The 18563-nt window shown below is 53.5% G+C and overlaps 1 protein-coding gene across 1 annotated transcript in view; it reads right to left on the bottom strand.

Annotated features, from left to right (window-relative positions):
- The window catches only part of CUX2 (cut like homeobox 2), a 70415-nt gene extending 52803 nt beyond the window's left edge, over nucleotides 1-17612 (bottom strand). Inside the window, 3 exon segments of the mRNA XM_068412944.1 lie at nucleotides 16355-16480; nucleotides 16483-16571; nucleotides 17534-17612. Coding sequence (XP_068269045.1) covers nucleotides 16355-16480; nucleotides 16483-16571; nucleotides 17534-17612 — 294 coding nt within the window.
- Nucleotides 17613-18563: the final 951 nt, after the last annotated feature.

The raw sequence follows: 18563 nt of genomic DNA, 5'->3' as shown, positions 1-18563 counted from the left end.
GGCGCAGGCAGGGCTCGGGGACTTCCACAAGGACAAGGAACAACCTACGAAACCAGGACCAGGTCAGCAAAGTTACAGGAGGGAGCTGGGATGCCTTAGATAATAGCAAAGGGGATGGCAGCAAGTTGGATCATGTCTTAAGGGACTCATCACATGCACAGAGTGCTTTTGTGTTTGGAATGGACAGAAATTCGAAATAATCACAGAATCACAGAATCAATCAGGTTGGAAGAGCCCTCTGGGATCATCGAGTCCAACCATTGCCCTCACACCACCACGGCAACTAGACCAGGGCACTAAGTGCCATGTCCAGGCTTTGCTTAAACCCCTCCAGAGATGGTGGCTCCACCACCTCCCTGGGCAGCCCCTTCCAATGGCTAAGGATCCTTGCTGAGAAGAAATGCTTCCTAATGTCCAACCTGAACCTCCCCTGGCGAAGCTTGAGGTTGTGTCCTCTTGTCCTAGCGCTGGTTGCCTGGGAATACCATCACTGTAATGCTGGCAGAGCTGCCAGCTCCGAGACTGGCTAGAAGTTATCAGCTGAGCTAATTCTGCTTGTTTAATTTTATATTGCCTTCAGGCACATTCATCTCTCCCATTTTGCCCAAATGCTCTCTCTGGAGGAGGGAGACTCATTCCCTGGGCTCACCCTCCCACAGGATCCACGTGGATTTATAGAAGCAGGAGAAGAGCGGCCGCGACCCGCACCGAGGATGCTTCTCGGGTTAATCCAGGTCGGAGGCGAGCTCCCGGCCGGAGCGAGCCGTTTGGGACACAGATGCAGATCCTCTCCGCTAACCTCTTTGCAAACTCCTCTTGCAAAATTGGTTTTTAGCAAAGCCACTTATCACCTTAACCATCTATCGATTCCCTGACTCCTGGCCAGAGCTCCCAGGATCCAACAGAGCGCGGGCAGGAAAAGCAGAAAAACACGACTGCAAATGAGGGCAATAAAGCGCGCGGCTGAGATCGCCCCGACCGCAAGCGACGGTGGTGGCCAGAGGCTCACCGGGGACTCCAGCGCCCTCGTCTTGGGGCAAATGCTGACGGCCAGAAAAGTTCTGCTATGGTTTTTTTTCAGAATCAGAATCAATCAAGGTTGGAAGAGCCCTCTGGGATCATCGAGTCGAACCATTGCCCTCACACCACCATGGCAACTAGACCAGGGCACTAAGTGCCACGTCCAGTCTTGTCTTAAACACCTCCAGAGATGGTGACTCCACCACCTCCCTGGGCAGCCCCTTCCAATGGCTTATGACCCTTTCTGGGGCAAAAGGGGTCATTTTGCCACATCCAGCAAAGAAAAGATGCAGGTGAGCTGGCTCCATCCCACCGGGGCCAAATCCTGCCCTCCAATGTGGTTGCATCGCTGTGCTGGGACCGATGCACGACTCCAGCATGATGCCAGGACCCCCAGTTCCCACCTGACAGCTGCAAAAGAGAATAAAATATAACCCCCACCAAGCACCCCTCTCCAGGGAAACCCCCCCATCACGGATGTGTCGCCTAAATCCGAGCTCCGCAGCCAGGACCGCCCGACGCCAGGACACGGGCTGTGAGCAGGAGCTCGCGGCCCCGCGCGCTTCCCGGCAGTATCGATCTCCCAGCAGTAAGAGCCGGTATAATTTTGCTTAGCTTCAAATACCTGGCGATGGTGAGTTCTTTGGCCACAAGATTATAAAGCATTCTCTAAAACATGAGAAAAATATTAAGCCTCCTTATAGTTAATAACACACTATATACTGTCTATCAAGCTGGCTGTTTGCTATTGAGAGCCTACTATTAGACACTTATTTAAAAGGCCTTTCAAGGCTTCCCAGGAAAGTGCAGTTACGCTTTTTTTTTTTCCTGGCAAGAACTACTATAGATAAACATCAATTCGCTCCCGCGGATCACAGTCGCAGGAAATAAATTTTTCAGCAAGCTAAGTTCCATACAAAGCCTCCTCAAAGCTCCCATTTCACACAACGTCAATGTTTGGCCTCTGAGAAATAAAAAAGCTCTGAGGTTGCTTTATCCCGAGCTAAATTATCAATTGTAGCTGCTTAAGAAAAAAAATAAAAATAAGGCATTCCAATGAGAAACCAGCGTGAGAGGCAAACACCACGGCTGCTAGATGGTGATGAAGGTTAGGGACAAAATGGGGAGAGACAGGGATTGTGCTGGTGATTGATCCGGACCCTCTGCGCCAGCGTTTGCGGCCCCGAACGCATCGCTGCGGCTCTGCGCCAGCCACGGCGAGGAGGGAGCGAGCAGCTCCGGGCGAGCTCAGCAGCCAGCGCCTGCGCTATTTTCTTTTATAGCTTTTGCAAGTAGCAGACTGGGATCAGCCATTGTAAAAGTATTTATTTGTCACCAAAAAAAACCCCCCTCGCCTGCTATAACAGCAAAAGCCGGGTCACTCGTGAGCTGCCCGGCATCCAGCGAGCCCGCGGCAGCCACGGCTAATAACCTAATGCTTTTAGGAAGCATTTCTTCTCAGCAAGGGTCATTAGCCATTGGAAGGGGCTGCCCAGGGAGGTGGTGGAGTCACCATCTCTGGAGGGGTTTAAGAAAAGACTGGACGTGGCACTTAGTGCCCTGGTGTAGTTGACATGGTGGTGTCAGGGCAATGGTTGGACTCAATGATCCCAGAGGGCTCTTCCAACCTGGTTGATTCTGTGAGAAGGAGTTACGACCCATCGGAGCCCAAAAGTGCTTTTCGAAGCAGCTCACCAGGGATGGGACAGGAGGGCAGGAAAAGCCTCTCGGTTCACCTCCCCCCAACGATGCCCTTGCTATTTTGGGTGGCAGAGCTGGTATCCCATGGGGCTGCCGCCTGCCCAATAACAGGGTCCTTGCAGGGCACATCCCAACCCCGAGCTCCAGGACTCGCTAGCGCTGTCGGAGCCAGGACCATGCTAATATTTCAAGATGCTCCATCTGCTCTTCAAATAAAGAGATGCTGGGCTCTGTTCTTGTTTAATTATTAGCCTAAAAAAAGACCTGAAACGCAGAAACCCTTCCAGGCTCAGGTCAGGCATCCTGGTAGGGAGGGGGGTTCTCCAACAAGAGAGCACGGGGTGGGTAAGGAGAGGACCGCTGCCAAAGGCAATCCGCATGTCCCCTATGGCTACCCCCAACAAACCCAAACACCCAAATTGTTGGAGCTTCCTACCTACCTAAACACCTTAAAAAATCAAGGAGGAAAAAGGACAGGACTATGTGCTGGTCTTGGTAACTCCAGACTTGTTCAGCGCAGCCTTCGAGCAACTCAAGGGCTTGTACCCACCAGCCTTGGGACTGCCGTGAGTACAACCTCACAGACCCAAAACCAGACCCCCAGCTGCAAAGGAACAACCCCCTCACGTGCCCTTAAATCACAAATGAAGCAGCAAAGCACCGTCTCCAGGACCCACAGTGGTGGCAGGACCAGCCCCGGCGCAATTTTGGGTCAATCCTGTCCGGAGCAATGACACTAAAACCCAGAGACCATCAGCGATTCATTTACTCAGTTGCTGAACACGAGGGCAGTTTGGAGAGTTAATAAGTTACCAGAGGAGCCACTGCCTTTCTCGAGCAGAAGAGCTGGGCAGCTCCCCATTGCCTGACAGCGGACACTGAAGACCGATCACCTCCATCGGCGCTTTCTAAGCGCCCGTTATTAGATAAAAACCAGGTCAGCTGCCCCTCTACTCTTTGCAAAAATGTTCTTCTTTCAACTCATCTCAGAAAATAACCGGCAGATGCTCAACGGAGGAGCACATTTTCCATCACTAAAATAAACTTAATTTTTAAGTCGTGAACTTGTGACACCCATTGCTCTCCTGAAAATAAAACCGCCAGGGATGATATAATATGCAGATTTAACCTTCTGATGTTGCTAATGTTTTTAGCAGAAACTGATGTACCGCCCGTGCCCCAAAGCTCCTGCCATGGCTATCAGCAAACTCCCATCACCTGCGCCGTTATTTCCAGGTTATAGAAATGAGCCCTTGGGCTTACGGCACTGTAATAACACCGGGCACTGCAATTTCCCGAAGGAGACCTCAGCGTGTGGCTGGTTGTGGCCAAAGGTCAGCAAACACGGGGGACGTGGGTGCCCACGTGGGGCTGGAACAGGCTACAGCACCCAGCAGGACCAGGGAGCTCGTACATCCCACCGCCGGCATCCCCACGCTTTTCCTGGTGCTTAAATCACTACCTCACCAAATCAATTAAAAAACTATACAAATAAATTCATAAATACATCCAATTTTAAATAAGAAGCAACCCTTCCAAGAAAAAAAATGGAGGGGAAAAACCCTGCCAGGAGCAAGCCCCCACACAGCCATGAGCTTAATTGATCCGTAGCAATAGGGAAAAATATTTATTTAGGTTAAGGAGGCTGCCAGAAGGCACAAATTTTAAAAGTAAAATCCCAAAGCACCCAGGGCAAAACTATGCAAATTACTGTCGCAACCCAGCCCTTATCTATACCAATATCTGCCAGCAACAGACCGTCCCCAGCCAGCCACCGCAGAGCCATCGGTACGCTAGTGACACGCTTCCCAAAGTTATATTTATGAGACTTTTACCTTTGCTGTTATTAAAAAACAGAGTTTCATTTCCAGAGTCCTGTTATAGAGGCTGTTAACACTTGCTTCAAAGCAAATTTTGACCCAGCAGATTCCATTTAGGAAAAAAAAAATAAGGTATTTTATGTGTGTTTTTACAAGAAGAAATGCACGCGGTTAGCAAGATGCAATGCAATATGGCAAGTTTGGGATGCTTTTTGCACCCTAAATACTCAAAGAAAATAAAAATAATAATAAAAAAAAGCAGCAGCACCTGCCCAGGTCCCCACGCAGTATTTAACTGTCAATGGGAATCCAGCTCTTCTAGTATTAATGGTGAAATCAAAGTTACTCCCTCTGGAACTCTGCTTGCACACAGGACCTTGGGGGTGTTTAGCCTGGAGAAGAGGAGGCTCAGAGGTGACCTTAGTGCAGTCTACAACTACCTGAAAGGAGGTTGTAGCAGAGTGGGAGTCGGCCTCTTCTCTCAGGCAACTAGCGATAGGACAAGAGGACATAGCCTCAAGCTTGGCCAGGGGAGGGTCAGGTTGGACATCAGGAAGCATTTCTTCTCAGCAAGGGTCATTAGCCATTGGAAGGGGCTGCCCAGGGAGGTGGTGGAGTCACCATCTCTGGAGGGGTTTAAGAAAAGCCTGGACATGGCACTTAGTGCCCTGGTCTAGTTGCCATGGTGGTGTCAGGGCAATGGTTGGACTCGATGATCCCAGAGGGCTCTTCCAACCTGGTTGATTCTGGGATTCTGTGACCTCTCTGCACCCCACTGGGGTTTGTCCCCCGCTCTCCCAGCACCCACAAGCCCATCTTGAAGGTGCTTCTTGGTGGCCCTCAGGGAGGGGTGAGCCAAGCAGCCCCGCGGTGCTTTTATATAGAATATTTGGTGATCGGTAAGGAAATGTTTTTCCATCGATAACAACAGATAGCTAAATCCAAGCCCCAGCGTGCCCTCGGATCTCTTAAACACCATCACGGATTTCCTACCGAATCAGCAGACAAATCAAATCGCCGGCACGAGGCTGCGGATAATCCTGACGCCGTATTTTGGGGGAGCCGGGGCTGGGGAAGGCGGGGGGCACGCTCCCACCCCGGCGAGGATTCGCGTATTAGTGAAAACAAACACTCCTGTAAATAACGAGCCCCTCGTCCTGTCTCCGCCGCGCTACTCTTATTGAGTGAGTCAGATGTTCTGCTGATTAAAAATTGATCCATTTCAAAATCTAATCAACGGAATAGGATTCTTTCATATGTTATCAAGGCAGCTGCTGACAACAAAAACCAAACCTGTTATTAACCCATGAACCCCGATGACCTGAACCTGGCTAGGCTCTGCAACTGTAAATTATTCCGTAGTCCAAGAGCAATACCCGTAAGCCTGATGAATTTACGCCCCGACCGGAGCCGGTGGGGGTTAAAGCCAATATCACAGACCCGGGGGTCCCCGGGGACGCGGTTCACGACACGCTGCCACTCTGTGTCATGCCTGGGAATACATTACCGGCGGCTGCTCGCCTTCGCCTTGCAAATGTCTAGTCCTTTTTTTTTTTTCCCCATTTTTTTTTGTTTTTTTAAATGACTTTCTGGATTCAGCGTGGCACCGCAGGGAGCAGCCACACGCCGGCAGAGCCCAGGCAGCCCCGTGGGCACAGCGGGTCTCTGCCCAAGCCCAGGTCACCACCGTTGAGCAGGATTCATAGAGCAAACCGTTTGCATCCCTGCTTTAACCATAGCCCTGCTGGATCAGCCACAGAGGAAAACCGTGGGAGCAATTGGGATTTATTTTTTATTTTAATCATTATTTTTAAGCCCCACTTGCATTCCTTGCCCACGCTGCTCAACACAACAATGGAGACGTTGCAACGGGTTGATGCCGCCACTGGATGTTACCCTGCGTGTTGCATCTTGCATCATGGGCTGGTGACATTTCTCTGTTGGCAAAGACCCCCTGCTCAACACTGCTGAACGTTTTATTTCCTACCCCGCGCTGCCCCGGCCGCAGGCAGCACCAGCCGGGCTGGTCACCTGCCAGTGGATCCACCCAGCGTAAGGGGCTTGAACCAGAATGGGGAAAATCGGCACCACATAAACCAGCTCGAATATAATGTCAGCCCTTCTCTTAAATCATAATATATTTATAAGCTTAATGACTCTCTGACCTCTCCTTAAAGCCCGAACAACCCCTGGGGACCCCCCCAGACCGGCCGCAATCAATCCTGGCTGGGCTGTGCAGCACCCTGGGGATGCTCCCTGTGTCAGGTGGGAGGAGAAACCCCTCCTGTCCCCCCAAAAAACCCACTGGGTACCAGGGCCACACCAGAGCTTTTTGGCTATTTAATAGCAAGCCCATCACCGTCCTTCACCCCACAACCTGATGGGGAGCTGGGGGACCCCAGAGGGCATGGGATGGTCAAACCCACCAGGTATTGACCTTAAAAACAGCCCGGAGCACCAGCAATCAGGCAGTGGGTACTGTCCCCTCCAGAGAAAAACACAATCAGAGCATTTTTGTGTTATTTTCCCCTTTTTTAAAGCCTTCCTGGTTAAAGGCTTCTGGCTGGACATCCCCAGGCTCCCCACTGGGAGCAGGCTCATCGCCCACGTAACTCCTGGGCTGGGGCTCTATGAGCACCCCCACTATGGGGTCCCTGGATCAAACCCCAGGAGGCTGCACCCCACATCCCTCCTCATGCACAGTCCTGCCCACCCAGCTCCAGGGCCGCCCAGACGCCCCCACCAGACCCCCCCTGCCCTTCAGCATCCTACAGGGATGCTGCCCAGAGGGATACCAGAGTGATTCAGACACAGAGAAGGCAGCAGGGTTTTGCCTCTTGGTTAATCAGATATTCTGTATAATTTCATTACATTCCAAGGTAGATATTGGGGGAAAAGAGTCTTGGAAGAGAAACTGAGCACCAGCTCCAGCCCAGGAGCAGCCCCGTCCCGGGGTCGCTGGTTTGTCTCACCATCATCATCATCGCAGCTCTGGGGGCTGCAGTGCCTCCCTCAGTGCTGCCAGGCTCACCCAGCACCAGCCATCGACCCCTCCGCTCCCTCCTCACTATCTAATAATCACACTTGTGCAAAGCTGTTGCCATACAGAAGGAAGAGAGAAAACATCCTTGGAGAGCCTAACAATCAGACAATTTTTAAGATCATGGAGCATTAAACCATTCCCAATAGGGTTTACTAATCAAACAGCCAAATCCTTCATAACCAACCAATCCCTACAGAGCAATTAAATCCTTCCCCTTTAAAACACTTGGCACGCCGTCTGGGGAGAAAAAGAAAAATTTGCAAAATTCATTTGATAAATTAACCAGGGAAAAGAAAGAAGTGAATCAAGCTTTGTTCTTTTCATTTTTTTTAATTATGGAATTCACAATGCCTGAATAATGTTTAATAAGAACTATGAAAATTCCTAACAGTATTACAACACAACACAAAAGAATTAACCTGGTTACCGTGAAAAATTGCATATTTAATTAAGAACAGAGAGTTCAAAACTATCCAGAGATTTCAAAAGTACCATTGCCTAAGGGGCTAAATTACACGCTCGCAGTGCTGCTAACAGGGCTGGAGCGTGCAATCATTACCCAAGTGTCCCCATTAAGTGACAATGGGCAGATGACATCAAATTCATTTCAAAAGCAACAGGAATTGAAGCATTCACTTGGGTAGTGGAAAGGAAAGTGACTATCCTGCTGGTATAAACCAGACCCCTTGTTGATAAAGGCAATAATTAAAGAATAATGTTAATTAGCTGCTTTTATTTGAAAGAAAAGTGCAGCGGCAAGAGACGCCGCTACCTCTGCGGCGTGCGCCGAGCGGAGAGTGGAGCGGGCAAAGCTGCTGCCCTGGATGGCCACCAATGTCCTGGATGGCCCCAGGCACCCGCCAGCCCCGCTAGCCCTCAGCTCTGCCAGGGCTGGGGTCGGGGGGAGTTCGGAGGTGGCCGGGACCAACAGAGCGCAGCCCATCTCCGGTGCCGGAGGAAGGGAACCGGAGCGGCATGGCCAGGGCATCCCGCTCCGGTGCGATGAACGTGGCATCAGCAAACGCTCATGGGGGGAGAGACCCTGTGCAGGAGCCTCCACCAGCGACTCAGGTGCTGAATTCGGGGCCCAAAGGTGCTGCTGAGGGGACCTCACGGGACCCAGCGCGATGCTCTGCCCCGACAGGGAGGGTGGTGAGCTGCTGTCCTGGGGATATGGGCAGCTGCAGCATGGGGGTCCCCAAGAGCCTTCCTCCTGGAGGGCACCGTCCTCCCCATCACCCCCTCCCAGCTGCCACACGCTGCTGCATGGCATGTGGGCATCACGGGGGGCTTTTAGCCCCCCAAAACCGTATCACAGAACCAATAAGGTTGGAAGAGCCCTCTGGGATCATCGAGTCCAACCATTGCCCTCACACCACCATGGCAACTAGACCAGGGCACTAAGTGCCATGGCCAGGCTTTTCTTAAACCCCTCCAGAGATGGTGACTCCACCACCTCCCCGGGCAGCCCCTTCCAATGGCTAATGACCCTTTCTGTAAAGAAATTCTTCCTGATGTCCAACCTGAACCTCCCCTGGCCAAGCTTGAGGCTGTGTCCTCTTGTCCTAGCGCTGGTTGCCTGGGAGAAGAGGCCGACTCCCACTGCGCTACAACCTCCCTCCAGGTAGTTGTAGACTGCACTAAGGTCACCTCTGAGCCTCCTCTTCTCCAGGCTAAAACTGGCGTCCCCACAGCGGGAGAGCTCACGGCTCCCTGGGTGCACTGCCGGACCCCACCGCTCCCCCCTCGGCCAACAAACCAGGGGGATGAGAGGGGTAATAATTACCCAGCTCCCAGGGATGAAGCAATGTTTGCAAACCTGTCCAAGCGCCGCAGACGAAGGCAGCTCTCCCCATCAGCGTGATTAATAAAGAATAAATGTCCTCTGCAGCCAGGCTGAGCAATAACACAGGGCCCCGGCGCCGGCTGTGCTTCCACCGCACATTACAAGACCCGCTGCCAGCACCAGGTAATACTTTATTATGTTATCCCGACGGAAGAAAACAAAGGATGCCCGAGGTCCTGACTTCGGTGTAAAACTGCAGGAGCGTTACCAAAGGCAACGGCAGCGTGCTCGGAGCGGCTGACGCACGGCGCGGCTCCCACCAGAGGAATATTTACACGGGGTTCAAATTGGTTATTTACTTTTTTCAGAAAGAACGAGCTAGCACGCACACGCCGAGCAATTAATATTAAAACAGCCACGCGTAGTCGCTTAAACCGCGGCTAGATCAATGCTCGGGGGTCCTGGTGCAGCTTTGGGGAAATCATTAAGTGCTGCACCAAAGTAGTCAAAAAAAATAATTACACAGCAAGGCTGGATAAAAAAAAGCACTGAAACCACGTTGGAGGGAGGTGTTGGGCTGCATGAAATCGGGAAGTAACGAGCACTTCAGCTTTCCAGGCTACCGAGTCTACGGGGAGCTGTTGCTGATGACGCCCCATGGCTGGTGTCTTGCTGGCTTCAAGAGCCAGTTCCCATTGTGCTGGTACAGCCCAGACCTCTTGACAGAGGTGCCCCCCCCGAGACCCTCACCGAAACGGCACCCGCAACCCTTCCGAGGGCCCTTCGCAACAGACAAGGGCACAGCCGCGTACCCAGGGCACAGGCACAAGCGCCACGATGCTGCCAGGCTCCTTTTCGGGGCGATTTGCCCCAGGATGCTATTGCATCTTGCAAGAATACACCATCCCTTGTGGCCCAGGAGTGGGGAAACTGAGGCACAAAGCCACTGCACAAGGCAGCAAGAGGGTGCTGAGACAGAGCCCAGCCCAGTGCAGAGTGTCATAGCTGTTCCACTCCATCCCAAACCGCAGAGATCTCAGCCTGCCATGGGGAAGGGGACGCGATACCTTTATTTTATGGTGGGAACAGGAATCCTGAGTTTAACCCTCTCACAGAAAAACCCAGCACCCCATGCTCAGCCCCATCCACCCCACCCACCAAGCCCCGAGATCACAGAATCAACCAGGTTGGAAGAGCCCTCTGGGATCATCGAGTCCAACCATTGCCCTCACACCACCATGGCAACTAGACCAGGGCACTAAGTGCCATGGCCAGGCTTTTCTTAAACCCCTCCAGAGATGGTGACTCCACCACCTCCCTGGGCAGCCCCTTCCAATGGCTAATAAGAGATGATGGGGTGAAGCACCCACAGACCCCACGCCCCTCAGCCCATCACCAAAGCCAAGCCAGGAGAGGGGGATCTCAGCAAGGCAGCGATCCCGAGCGAGCTGGGCCCACCACGGGGCTGAATCCTCCTTCCTGGGTTTTGCTGCCTCACACGACACGCCACAAGCTGCAGGAAAGTGTGCACCACAAACAACGTAATTAAAGGAAACTCAGTCATAGATCCTAACGCAACACACACCAGAAAGTGTTACGAAAGTGGAAAACTTTTTAATAAAGTCTGCAAGTATATATTCCTCCTTTATCAACCTCGAGATTTATTGACCCAAGCAGCCATATTGACTGAATAAATCTTGATAATGACCCCAGTAGAAGTCAATACCTGCTTATTATCTCCCAAGTTGGGGAATTACATCTTTCGGTAATAGGAGCAAGATGGTACAAAATGTTCTGAGAAACTTCACCCAGCCTTTTTGGGGGGGAATGGATGCCTTTAATGTGCCTTTTCCAACCCGAGAGGGAACCTGCTACACCATTAACATAGCGAGCTGCGGTGTGGGTTCTATCTTGAGGTCTGGCAAGGGAGGGGGCACACACTGTCGTTTTTGAACCCTAAATTAATTTTATTTCCCAGCAGGCTGTTGAGGAGCAGGATGCTGCAGCTTGCCATCGCCCTCCCTCCCCGCAAACAATAGCCCTGCGTTTTCAATTTGCCATGTTGTGTTGGCAGCTCCCGGGATAATCCCCTGAAATTCAAGACGTGGGAATTCCCGCAGCTGGGGATGTACAACAGTGTGATCGCACCAGCACCCAAGGGAGGAGGGCAGCAGCATCGCCGCCATCCCACAGGACACACGGCCACCCCTGGGAACTCAAAATCACTGCTCTTCTCCAACCAGCCAAAACAGGAGGGGAAAATGGGGGAGCAGACGCGCTGCTCCACCCCCAAATCCACAGGCAGGCAAAGCCTTCTGCATCTAAAGCTGGTGCTGCTTTTGCCAACAGTTAACTTTCTGTTCAGCAGAGAAAACAGGAGCTGTGGGACCGGAGCACACAACAATTATGCCTGCATTTTTATTTGAAGTCTCTGCAGACGGCAAGAAAAATTAACTGAAGGGAGCAGCTCCTGTGCCAGCATATGGAGGGAGATGAATAGCGAGTTCTGCACGCTCCGCTGAGGTTATCTAGTTAAGCAAGTACCTCCTAAAGGACTCGCAGGCTGGGAGTGTACTGTTTGCTTAATCTGGTCATAAATAATAATTCGGTTCACCAAACGCTTTAACATTCAGCTCCACCCGCAGCACAAAAGCCCTGCTGAGCCCTGCCACGCTCACGGCCGCGAGGCAGCGGGAGAGGACGGCGCAGCCCAGGGACCCCAAGGAAATGGCTCCCCCCTCGCCCTCGAGCCACGCAGGGCATCGATGTAAGAGGCTCCTCCACCGCCCAGGCTGGTCTGAGCTGGAGAACCCAGGAACCCCCCCCATGCTCTCCCCCATTTCGGTGGGCACAGCAACCCCGAGTGCTCTGCTCGCTGTCCCCAAGCTGGACAACCCACCCGGAGGTGGCAGGGCCGATACCCTTCGGTCCCACAAAACCAAATTATATTTCCATCCCTGTCCCCTACTCGCCTCTTGGTCACAATCCCTTTCCTCCCCCCCCACCTCCAAGGCCACAGAGACAATCCACTAAACTGGATCAGGAGGCCAGCGCGTACGTCTCTAATGGGCTACAGCACGCGCACAATTAATTAATGGATTTATTAATTAGGGAAGAAGTCACTCTTTGGGCTGGAATTGGGGTCACCAGTTTCTAAAGTGAGAGCTGCGGAGCTAAAGATAAACTCTCATTTTCTGCAGCTCTTTTCTTGTCTGGCAGCGTCTCAATTATTCAGCCACAGGAAAAAAAAACCCAACACATTTCACTTCAGGAGCTTCATGGTCCAACTTTCTGCCGATGCACAACACAGACTCAACCGTAGGTGGGACCAGGAACGTGGCCCATCTCATTCTCCCCTTCACATATAAAATTGGAGCTATCAGAAATATCAACTATTTGCTTCTAATGAAGGATTTGGGTGGAATAGTGGGATGAGGGATGAATGCTGCACCTCAGCCTGTCCCCAGGAGGGAGCTGCGGCAGAGGGAGGGGACACCACAAAGTGGTCAATGATGGTGACATCCAGAGACACGGGAGTCCCCCAGTCACTGAGCTTTTAACAGGTCATGCTGAAGCATCAGTTACGCTTTGGTGGTCAGTTCAGCTGAACCTCCTTGGTGGCACATGGAAGGGACGAGGATTTCTAGCTGCCATAGCCCTAGATCTCTAAGGAAACAGGGCTCCTGGGTGAAGGGAAGAAACGTCCCCAGTGTCCCTGCCTGCAGAGCACAGCCGCAATAGGAGACAGCAGAGAATCCACATGAAGAGCAGCATCATGAATGCCCCGGTCACTGGGAACCTCTCAAGAGGAACACAGAGCTATCAGACAACAGACAACCCAACCATGAGACAGACATCTGCAGGGAACCAGGCTTCATTAGTGCCACCGCTCCTAAATTCATATTAATTGTTTCAACAGGACGATTCTGCAGCCCGTGCTCCCCCGTGTCCCTACGCACGGGGAGCAGCTGGAGCCACTGGAAAGCACAAACCACGGTCACAACCCCACAACGCTCCTCAGCCAGCCCTGGGCACGGGCTGCACTTGCATAAACCCTGAGATTTCAGCTTGGAAAGATGAAACCCCCCTGAGATGGGGCACCCAGAGCCCCCTCAGGCTTCCCCCTTCCCCTTGGACACAGCAACCACACATGATCCCACCTCTGCAAAGCAGGGGTGGGAAGGGATAGTGCGGGGTGCTGGAAGAAACTGGAAGGTCCCACTGGTCTCTTCATAAGAGCCCTAAAAACCACATGGGACCCGGGGAATTTGCAGAGGCGAAGTTCCCCCGTTCACAGCCCCAAAAGCACCCTGGCCTCCCCCCAGGCTGCTCCACAGCAGCGCAGTTACGTTTGTTAGTCCAAGCTCCAGGAATTAAGCTTCAGCCGAGAGGACTGATAGCTTATTTACTGCTGTCGTCTATATAAAGAAGAATTTTGACACATTGTTAAATGATAGCACATTTAGATAAGTCAAGCTGTCATATCATTTAATGGATGTCTAAACTCCCTCTGTAGCTGATATGTAAAATTTATGCACTTCAGAATATCATAAGGTTATAATATTTTAATCACATCCACATTTTTTTTTTTTTTCCCCTCCCCTAAACTTTGAGCAGCACAAACACTCCATCAACCTCACCACGCTCCGAGGCTCCCGGCACACACCTCCCGGCAGAGCCACCACCAAAGTTTCTGCCCAACTCCGCTCTGGCACACGGAGAGCATTTGAATCACAGGAAATAAACCAAAGAGCATTTTATTTGACGAACCAAACCCTGGAGCCGTATAGCCAGAGCTCATCTGCATAATGAGATGTGAAGACGTTTATAAAAGATGGCTATAATCAGTCTCTCTCCCCTCACTCGCGGTTGTATTTATTATCCCAGATCAGCAGCTCACAACTCTTCCCATTTTTTGCCGTTTTAACACGGAACGGGGTAGATGAAAACGGCGTCGGGCACGTGGAGCGTGTAATCCATACACCAACCAGAACGTAATAAACCTACAGCAAATTAAAACACAAAAAACCCATAAAGGTACGAATCCCGCTATGACTATTATACACAAGAAAGCTGTAAAAAAATACTGCATTAGTAATGTACACAATAAAACAATCTCATAACCCAGTGAAATATGTCTGGTATTATCTTTGATAGAATTTTATCTCTGCTCATTTCCGAGACTATTTGCTGTAAAAAGGCTCGATGCCGCTTCGATCAAAGCGCTGCCGAGTAGCACGTTATCTACATGTTTTACATATGCCCACCATCCATCAGGGCTGCTCAAACTCCCGGTCAGCCCCAGGCCAGCAGAGCTGCTCCGACACATGCATTGAAAAGGAAGAAAAAAAAAAAAAAGGAAAAAGCTCTTGGAAGAATAATAAATGGATTGTTTCCCTTTTTTTTTTTATTCTTTAAATAGAGGGCATCAGGCCAAGCTGGCACAAGGTCACCTTTCCCACCGTGATCCCGGCGAGGCGGCAGAACTGCTGCCTGGACAGAAGTCAATCCCCACCGCTCCCCCTCCAGCTCCGCACCCAACCACAGCCACCCGGCCAAGCAGAGCTGCCCACCTCCCAGCCCACCTCGCCCCCCGCCAAAGCCACCCCCTGCCCTCCAACCAACCCGCAGAAAAGTCGCTGCCAATATTTGTCTTGAAATAAAGGTCTGCACGCTCCCGGGAAAAGTCACCAGCGCGATGTAGCGAGGAATGCTTTTGTATCGGAGGCGCTTAGACCCGTAATCCCTTCCCGACCACAATGCCACAACCGAGCAGTCGTGGCAAACCGACCGGCCGCGGTACCTGCGTTACTTTTAGGGTCGCGTAGCACAGATGTAGCACGTAATCTGCTTAAAAGCCAAAATGTATTAAACGCTGGAGCTGTTGACACAGTACCGGAGCCCCGTAAATCGCATTTCAGTTTGTTTACTCCCTCCATGAAGCATGCTGCATTTTAAACTCCACAATATCCTACCGGGATAAACCCATTTAATATCCATGTAAATGAGCGTTTCGGCTTTTGTCGTAGATCCAGGTTGGGTTTCATCCCATTATGTCGGGAGAGCTATTGTGTTAATTATCCGCCTCCCCGCTACAGAGGTGCCAGTTTAAGGTCACAAACTGTCCGCAGCCCCTGACAAACCTTCCCCCGCACCCGGTAACAAAGGACTCACCGTTAATTTCCCAGCCCGCGGGCACCACGGCGGGATACGGCGTCCGTGACCTGCCCAGAGCCACAAAGGATCCCTCTCCCACCGCAGCCGTCCCGGGTCCCGCACCCCGGCCGGCCCCAGCACCCACCGGCAGCCGGCTGATGCCGATCGCCTGCGCTGACATCCAGGGCTGAGCGAGCCCCCGCACCGGCACCGCAAAGCCCTGAGTGACAAAGGGAGCGCGGCGGGGGCTCCGGGCAGCCCCGCTCCGCCACCCCCCGCGCTACCGCGCATCCATCACCGCAATCCAGAGCCGCTGCCCGGCTTCAGCCGAGAGCAGGGGATGCGATCCCAGAGCCGCCCCCGCTACCGGGAGGGGGGACGCGGGACACACCGGGGACACTCCGCAGCCCGCGGGCACCTGCGGGGGGGGGGGGGGGACCGCCAGAAACTTGGCGGAGCGGCGCGGGGAGGGGGCCGCGCTCCCCGCAACTTCATCCCGCGCAACTTCCCTCCCTCCCCTCCGTCCCCTCCCGCCGGGGCGGAGCGGCGGCCGCCCCCCGGCCCCGCTGTCACCTCGGGGGCGGCGGGGCGGGGGCCGGGGCGGCGCGGCTCCATCGCCGTTAGCGCTGCTCCATGCTCCCGGGCGGCGCCGAACAAAGAGCGGCGGCGGCGGGGATCAATTTCTGATACCTATCGATGGGGAAGGGCGGGCGGAGGGAGGGAGGGAGCGAGGAGGGGGGGAGAGGGAGGGATGGGGGCGGCCGCCCGGATCCCCCCCCCCCCCCCACCTCCGCCGCCAGCCCCGCGGCCGCCGCCGCCGCCACCAACCTGGAGCCGGCGGACATCAAACCGCGTCCGGTATCGAAACATCGATCCCACGTCGGCGGCCATCTTGCGGGAGACCGGCGGCGCGGAGGAGCGCGGAGCGGCGCGGAGGGGAGCGCAGGAGCCCGCTGCCGCCTCCACCGCCGGGGCCGGCCCCGCCGCCGCCGCCTCGCCCCGCCCGCGCTCCACGGGGAGGGGCGCCCCCCCCCCCCCCCCCCCCCTCCGCGTCCACCCGCGGGGCGTGGGACCCCCCCGCGCCCCTGAGCCTCGGTGCCCTTGATTTTTTTTTTAAGGCAAATCGGTGTTTCACGGACCCCCGGCCACCGTGGGAAGGTGGAAAATCGCCATCCCGAGGCCGACGGTTAAACTTTTTCAGGTTTATTTTTTCCTGACACATCCAGCACCTTTGACCCTGGTGGGAACCACCACAGCAAACAGGCTCACAGCACACCACGGCCAGAAAAATCCCCAAATTCAGACTGGTTTAGGACTGATATTTTTAAATGACTTAATGCGGTAGAATTCCAACAACTTCCACACCAGAACGGGGCACAGCCAGTAGCACTGGGGCAGTAACAAAACCTGCCCAGAAATACCCCCTTTGCTTTCCTACCAAAAAAAATAAAGAGCTTTATGGTTTCCAACCCAAGTTGCCCCATATCCTGCTGTACCGACCACACCAACATCCAAAGGGCTTCCAGCATTAATTTCCTTTCCCCACGGGAAAGCAACAACCTCCCAGCAGAGCTGTGCCGCCTTCGCACCGGAGGGACCCCAGTGCTGCTGGCTGCGACTCGCTTTTGAGCGCAGAAAGGCTGAGCTGCCCCTTCGGGTACGTTTTGCAAGCAGGTATTTGCAGACCAAGCAAGTGCAGCAGTTTAATATTCCTGTTAAGGCGCAGGTAACACCCCAAGCTGTCGTGCAGCCACGTGCGTGTCTCTGCGCACGGAAAAGCCCACAGGGCTCCTGCCAGGCTGTGACACAAACCCGCATCCCAGCTCTCCTCCCCAAGACCCAGCGTGGGGGGCCCCCCACCACCCCCCCAGCGAGGGGGACGCAGTCTTGAAGTGTTGCCCTGGCTCACAAGCCATGGGCACTGCTTTGCCTCTGAAACTGCAGAGAGGGCGAGGGCAGCACACTGCAGCCCCCTCCTCCATCAGCACGCTGGTCCCCCGGTCTTACCTGTCACCAGTTGCCGCTGCGGAGAACCCCGTGCTTGGATGGACACCAGCAAAGCCAGGACAAGTGCTCCTGCAGCCATCACTCGCAGTCCTTCACTGTCCCAGCCCCAAAGCTCTCAGCTCCTCTCGCTGCAGCAGACCTTGCGGCACTGGAGCCTCTCTCTGCACGTGGCTGAGGAGGAAGCGGCCCCTCAGCTGTGCCAGGGCTTGGCCCCACCTGGCAGCCCAGGTGGCATCCTGCTGCCGTTACCTGCATTCTGCAGGACTCTCAGGATTCCACTCAAAAGCACAATTTGAGTTCACAAGACACCAGAGAAAAGGAATATCCTTCAAACTGTGCCTTGCTCCACAGGCGCATCCGACTGTCACGGGGGCAAGTCTGCTCCTTCCCTTCTTGCTGTCTGAAGTTCACCTGGGCCAGCAAAACTGTCCAAAAGGATAAGGCAGACACCCAAAGTGACCTTGGCACCACGCTGTAGCACAAACAGCTAGGAAATGATTTCATCCTTCTCATCTCTTCCACTCTGAGAAACTCAGAGCTGCTCGCAATCCCACAATTGCAGAACGCCTCAGGCAGAAGAACGAGTGAACAGAAAATCAAAGTTCAAAGAAAGGATTTGCAAGAGCCAAGGCAGTTTGTGTTAGAGAGAGCCTGGGTGCTCCTGCGAGCCCTGCTCCAGCCTCTTCCCAACCTCCAGAGCCGGCTGGAGAAGGGGGGTCCCACCGCAGATCGTCCTCGTGGTGCTGCAACAAAAGCATCCGCCTGAAACTGGTGAACCCCAGATGCAAATGCTGAGCTGAAACCTCAACCCCGTTGGCATCAACGGCAAACTCCATGGATGCTCTGAGACCCCAACCATTGGGTGCTTCTGCTTGGGTACACCCAAGTCAAACACCAAACTTTGCTCTAGGAACCCAAGCGCTATAAATAGCTCCTCTTTTAATCCCACAACCACAAAAATCAGAGAGCCCAACCCCCTGGGAGGGATTGAGACTTGTAATGAGATTGGGTCTGCTGGTGGTGCCAGGCA

This window comes from Nyctibius grandis, chromosome 14 (genome assembly GCF_013368605.1).
Source record: "Nyctibius grandis isolate bNycGra1 chromosome 14, bNycGra1.pri, whole genome shotgun sequence".
Lineage (NCBI taxonomy): Eukaryota > Metazoa > Chordata > Aves > Nyctibiiformes > Nyctibiidae > Nyctibius > Nyctibius grandis.
The sequence above is the reverse complement of the archived record's forward strand: the minus strand, read 5'-3'. Positions and strand labels throughout refer to the sequence as shown.